At 38.5% G+C, this 7135-nt stretch overlaps 1 protein-coding gene across 1 annotated transcript; it reads left to right on the top strand.

Annotated features, from left to right (window-relative positions):
* Positions 1–458: 458 nt before the first annotated feature.
* Positions 459–6212, top strand: LOC110447609 (heat shock factor protein 5-like). Its single transcript, XM_021493405.1, has 3 exons — positions 459–967; positions 4056–4908; positions 5392–6212. The coding sequence occupies exons 1-3, from the start codon at positions 521–523 to the stop codon at positions 5490–5492; spliced, it is 1401 nt and encodes a 466-aa protein (XP_021349080.1). The 5' UTR covers positions 459–520; the 3' UTR covers positions 5493–6212.
* The last annotated feature ends 923 nt before the right edge of the window (positions 6213–7135 follow it).

Genomic DNA, 7135 nt, shown 5'->3' with positions numbered 1-7135 from the left:
TTTTGACATTAAACATGTAGCTCTTTTTCTGATGATATATCGGCTGTATAATACTATATGCATCGACGCATCGTTCTAGTAACATATTCATATAGCATTTTTATATATAAGTAACTGTCCAGGGAAAGTAGTTTTGATTTTTAATTTGATCATGTTACCAGTTTGTTAGTGGAATAGAACAACTCTACAATTATTGTTTCTTTCCCCAAAAAATGTTTCTTTCGTGATAACAAATATTTACATGTAGCATAGCCTGTTAATATTACCATTTTACCGTAGTGTTACGCTTACTAATATCGAAATTATGTTTAGGAACGATAACTTTGGGCAGATTGACAGGATTTTAGCTATGAATCAAGGGAGATAAATGTGTTCATCTACGCAAAAAGTGTTGACGTCATATTGCGATACCTAATGACGTAACATTTTTTTGCACATTTTCTTTCGTTTCTAACCACGCAAGACGTGCCACTGTTCGAGAACAACACCACTCGCGATTTCCAGGTAAAAAGAACATAATATGGAGGAAATTGAGGAAAACATTTTGGATAAACTCTTAATGCCACCTGTGTCACAAATACGCTTTCCTCTGAAGCTTTGGAAGCTTTTAAATACATGTGACAGTGGGGCAATTTCGTGGAGCATCGACGGGAAGTCTTTCATCATAAATAGAAAAATATTTCAGACGGAGTTTTTAAGCAGAAAATCTGATACATTCAAAACTCAAAACATAAGCAGTCTTGTGCGTCAATTAAATTTGTATGGTTTCCAAAAAGTTCAAAGACGACCCTTTGCGGGAATATCAAGGAAAAACTGGCCTGACCTGTTGGAGTATCGTCACACCCATTTTCGGAGGGGCTATCCTGAACTTGTGAACGTTGTTCAGCGGCGATCAAAAGAAGAGGAGGAAGACCGGATAGCTAGCAATAATCTCGCCATGTATCGGACTCCAGACCCAATCTCTAAGGTAAGTAAATGAAACAACGTTGAATCTGTACTACCCAGTAAAACCTGAAGTAATCAGCAATTCTCCCTTTTTAAGAAAATAAATCCTGCACCTTGGAATAAATCTAGAAAATGATGGTTAATTCACTTTCAGTACACAAAAAAACCCACCGAAATCCATCCTATTAAATTAAATAACAATGTCAATATCTTTAAAACTTTTTTTAGGGATTAAAAATATTCATATGTTATATTTGTAAAAGAAATACATTCAACAATTTACGTAAATGCATTTTTTAATATTGAACTGGAGTTTGATATTGAGCGTCCATTTTTGTATTTGTTAAAATTGTTTTATATTGGCACATATACATGTACATCACACACATACATGTACATCACACGCATACATGTACGTCATACACATACATGTTCATCACACTTACACTTCTCGGTCAAGTTATGTTTTCGTAATTTTAGCAAAAATTCATACCAATCAATTGCTTTGTATGAAAAAATCATAACGGAAATTCAGTATTTAATCCTGTTAAATTTAAATATTTAATGTATCTACGAAAACGACAAAGAAATTCCATGTCGCCATTTTTTAAACGTTGCAATACAAAAAAAATGCAATCAAGCTGATTGTGATAACAAGATTTAGTATATATCACACTTTAATTTCTAGGATCATGATATCATCATGTGTTCCATATAGTACAGTCTCGTTTGTCCTTTACTATACCCTCATACGGAACTCAGTTTTAAGTGGCGTAAACACCAGCAGAAGGCCGATGAAGTGTTACTATTTCTTGTTTATTATTCTTACAGTGCGTTTCGTTTGTTTATAAAACAAGTGTCTACAGAAGTTGTTGATTTCTATTTATTATGTTCCAATTTTTCAATAGCACTTAGTACTTCTCAATCTAGTATAGCCCTTTCTCTCCGGAACAGTTCTCTAATAGTGTTGTCTGGAGAGTGGAGAGGAGTTCTCGCATGATTGATCAGGCACTATGAACGTTTTTTAGTTTAAACATATTTATTGCCAAAATTAGACAAGGGATTAGGCACAAGTTATAACAACTTATCAACGCCTTCTCCCAATATACATTTGAAATGACATTACAATAATGACAATAAATATATACAATTGTTATTACAATTTGAACTCTAAATCTCTTGCTGGATTTAATAAAGTTTTGCACAGATCTAAAAATGTTTGAGTTAAGGTCCACGGATAATTGTGAATTGACTAACAAAAGAATTTCTAAATTTAACGCAACATTCAAATTAATCAAACTTTGAACCAAAATACGTCTTTCGTTTGTAAAAAGTTGACATTCCATAAAATTGTGAAAGACATTCTCACAAGGATGACCACAATTACAAGATGCACTCTCAACAAGGTTAACTCTGAAAAGGGCATTTACGATTTCCGATTTTAAAGTAAATAGGTGGACTTGACTGAATATTTGATGTGAAACAGGATTTGAATGAATTAATAGAGGGTAGGGATCGAACCGAATTGTCTAAGTTATTTCAATAGTGAAGAGTAGAAGGCAGAAAAGAAGAATTAGTAAGAGATAATCTGAAAGGAGGAATCCTATAGTTATTATTGTTACGTAAAGCGTAACAATTATTTTCTCCAGATAAAGGCGGCAAAAGATGATTGAAGTAATCAGGAGTTAATTTATTATGCATCTTATACAATAGTTGAAGTTTCCTCCTTTTTCTGCGATTAGGTCAAGTTTCAAGACTAGTTTCGTAATATAAAGTATTAATAGGAGTATATGAAGGAAGTCCTAATATAATGCGAGCAGCTTCACGTTGGGCTTTTTCTAACTTTTCAGATTCAAAAACAGTGCAACCGTCCCACAACTCACAAGCATATTCTAAAACGTGTAAAATAAAAGTCTTGTAAATTATTAAAAGAGCATCCCTACTTAAAAAGAGTTTCAGTTTCCGTAAGACATTAATTTTCTTCATAACAGAAGTGTTAATTCCATTTACATGATCCCCCAAATTTGCATTCGAATTAAAAGTTACCCATAAATGTTTATGACAATCTGTAAAATTTAAGACTTTCCCATCCAATTCTCCTGTCAAAGAACTGATCCCGCGGGAAAGGGCCATGATAGTGTGGCAGGTTTTAATTGCATATAGGATTACGGTCGCCTTCTAGCGTCGAGCTAGAGGGAATTTCCCTTTGGCTCAGTGGAAGAGCGTCCGACTAGGAACCTGGAGATCGAGGGTTCGATCCCCGATGGAAGCACACTATTGTCTTCCCTGTTACAAATGGTGTCCGTGTCCCTCCCTGTGGTGACGAGCTTGGAACCTGGGTTGTGGTGTTCGAGGGCGAACATTTTAAAAAGGGGGATTAGTGTAGCATGTTTTAATTGTATACAAGATTACTGTCACCTTCTAGCTTCGAGCTAGGGGGAATTTCCCTATAGCTCAGTGGTAGAGCGTCCGACTAGGAACCTGGAGATCGAGGTTTCGATCCCCGGTGGAAGCACACTATTCGTTTCCTGTTACAATAGAATAAGATAAAACAAGAAAAACATGTGGATTGTATGGAGAAAGTACTTTATAGAGATTTCACCCTCTGTAACGGGTATACATGATAATTTGAACGCAGTTACATACATTATAACATACAATAGGACTCCATGCCACACGAAATCGAGTTACTTCTAGCATGAGACGGAAAAGGGCGAAGTGATCCAATTTGTGTGGCTCTTTAATGAAACGGAACACGCATTTGATCCAAAGCTGTTAAGTGTTAACCGTGTTATTTTAGGGGCACTGTCTATCTATAACTTTAAAATGGCATCACGACCAATAATGGAATACCCTTTGTTGTCGTAGTGATTGTTTGGGAAGAGTTTCCCACAACAATATCAACGTACTCTTTAGGGTAAAAAAAATATTGGTAGGAAATAGTAAATCATTGGAAGCGCAGAGACATGCCTTCTTGTCTACCACAACAAACCTCTTTTTCCATACTAAGTGTAAAATAAGCTTTGTGCAGCATTATCATTATGCTTTGCAATAAACAGGGTACATGACTCTTTACAATGTCTACAAAGAATGTTTTTTAATGATTTCAGACACAACCCTTGCAGAACCAGGACGGAGTCTACTCGATAGCACGAAAAGAAGGAAACAGTGAGATTTTGGAGCCGTTTTGCCATCAGGGACAAGGACATGCACATGGCCAGTCTTCTTTTCAGCCAATGAAGCTACCTTTGAAACGTCTAAACAAAGCGCCGGTTCGCTCAAAAAACACACTGCAGACTATATCACTATCAAACCAAGCGGGCGTTTTCCAGTTCCCTATAACCATACCGGAGAATTCTCTGCAGCCAATAACGTTACCTTTCAAAAGTCACAACTTATCTTCCATGAGCGCTGACAAACAAGACGCCAATTTTCAGACCATACCAATGGTCTGCGGAAGCTTGTACGGACAGGAAAGCATTCTGAAGCCCATAACGTCGCCATTCGGTATACAGCTTTTGAGAAATAGCGTTCAGATCTCGCAGTCTGGCCTACCACAGGGACAGGCTACTCAAATACTCCAAATGGACCACTCACAGGAGCTAGCTTATCAAACCCTTCGGACGGAGCACTTCCAGGGGCCAGGCGTTCAGACTCTGCCAACAGATCACATATATGAACAGGACGATCAGACTCTACAGACGGACGAAAACTCACAGGGACAGGGAACACAAATTATCCAGATGGACCACTTACAGGAACCCGGCGTTCAGATTCTCCAGATGGAAGAAATGCAAGAAAAGGAAGTTCATACTCTCACGATAGAACAAATACCAGAACAGGGTGTTCAGGCTCTCGAGATGGAACACACACAGGGGCAGAGGAACACATTCACCCTGGGTGCGGTTGAATCTCCCGTTGTCTTGACGGAAAGTGAGACTGCTTTCACCTCGAACCAGCCAGGTACTTATTCCAACCAGCTACTAGCATCTTGCCTAATACCCGAAAAACAAAAAAAATATTAGGTTCACCTTTCTTAGAAAACTAACTGTTCACGGCAAAGATAATAGAGTGAGGAACCTCGGCGTTCGGCTATATCTGTCGAAATGGGACCTTTTGTTCCAAACATAATGGTTGAGTGTAAACAAAATATCTTGAAATGTTTCTAGTATGATGATAAAGAGACAGAATTTTGGGTTTGTTAAGATTAAGGTTCATGACCCTGACTGCATTTTTGTTTGAGCCAGTTCAAATCGAAAATAAAGTAAATTATATCAGTTCGCTATCAAATTTGCTTACAATGTTAACACATAATTCCATATGATCTATAGCGCTCTCGGGTTACAACTACAAACGGTCACAAATGAACCATCGAAAAAGTGTGTATATTACTAGAATACCAAAACATAAATTGCCCGTACTTAGCGTTGCTAATTTCTTTTGCAGAAACAACTTATGCCGTACCCAGCCAGTTCAGGACCGTAGATGCAAATGACATTCTCGCTACATTCTATATACCCAAACATGCTGATCCATCTAGCTCATAGACCGAGAGACACCGTACAGATACAGCCATCCCATTTGTCGGCTTCACATTCACCTTGCATCTTTAAGTTCAAAACTCTCCTGCACCGTCGGGTTCACAGCCATACCACACCGTTGGGTTCATAGCCATCCAGCACAGTCAGGTCCATAGCCATCCCGCCCACCGTGGGGTTAAAGCCATCCCGCACCGTCGGGCTTACTTTCATCCCGCACCGTCGGGCTTACTGCCATTCCACTACGTCGGGCTCACAGGTCCTCTGCACCATCAGGTTTACGGCCATCCTGGACCGTCGGGCTCACAGGTCCTCTGTACCATCAGGTTTACAGTCATCCTGGACCGTCGGGCTCACAGGTCCTCTGCACCATCAGGTTTACGGCCATCCTGCACCGTTGGGCTCACAGGTCCTCTGTACCATCAGGTTTACAGCAATTCTGCACCATCGGTCTCACAGGTCCTTTGCATACAGCCATCATGCAACGTCGATTTTACAGTCAGGTGTCAGCAATCCCGCATCGCGAGATTCACATCTTTCTATAAGTGTCAGCTTCAAAGCCATCCCCTTCACAGTTTCACAGACCGACATGGATCCTCCAGAATTCATCTTTTCTTTTTGTGCATGTACAAATATGTTATGGCTTATTTCGTGCAGTTTTCGAACATAATTTCACTGAAACTTTGCGTTTACCAAGTATCTTTTGGTTTGTTTAGTCCCTGGACGGAAACACGCTTTATTCGAAATAAATATATTTTTTAATGAATGGTTTGTTACTTGTGTATTTCAGTAGACGTGTATGTTAAGCATTGAGTTTTTTGTGGTGCTTTAATTTCGAAAAGTAAAATAGTCGTAGCACTATCATGTGAATTGCTTAGTTCCTGCATACTTTATCAGTATTCTGAAGTCCCAGTCCCTTATCACAAGAAAGTGGAACACATTCCATGCCAGTACTGGTACAACGGGTTAACAACAGGTGTTATATCGCAACAATAAAAACGGATAAACAATTTGACCAGACACATTTTGAAATTATAAAATTAGAGTCAATCTTTAGTTTACATGAAACAATAGATATAGTGTCTGCGATCAGATCACGATGTACGTTTTAGGTTTGTAAATGACTGTATACAGCTGTAAACCATGGTTGCCACCTGCATATCTACCGTTTGATAGTGGATATTTATATTAGAACTAGTGTACATGTATATATACATACATTTTTACTGAATACATTAGTCAAGTGGCGAATGCTGTTTCTAAATCATGCACTAAACGATAACATGGATCAAGAACACTTTGTTTCGTACATTCTAATTAGTTATTGGTGACTGACGTATTTAATGTTATGTTTTCCTTTGCTTAGTTTTTCGTCCTCCAACAACTAAAGGTCACATGATCATGTAAAAACCGTTGCCAAACATAGGGAATACCGTCGAATAAAATGATGACCACTACTGTACCCTAACTCTCTATGTAATGTTACCATGACCACCACTGTACCCTACCTAACCATGTAATGTAACCATGACCATCACTGTACCCCAATTCTCTATGCTATGTTACCATGACAACCACTGTACCCCACCTAACCATGTAATGTAACCATGACCACCACTGTACCCCACCTCAATATGTAATGTAACCACGAC

The sequence above is a fragment of the Mizuhopecten yessoensis genome, unplaced genomic scaffold (assembly GCF_002113885.1).
Source record: "Mizuhopecten yessoensis strain PY_sf001 unplaced genomic scaffold, ASM211388v2 scaffold3537, whole genome shotgun sequence".
Taxonomy (NCBI): Eukaryota; Metazoa; Mollusca; class Bivalvia; order Pectinida; family Pectinidae; genus Mizuhopecten; species Mizuhopecten yessoensis.
Note: the sequence above shows the minus strand (reverse complement) of the source record. Positions and strands in the feature narration are given on the sequence as shown.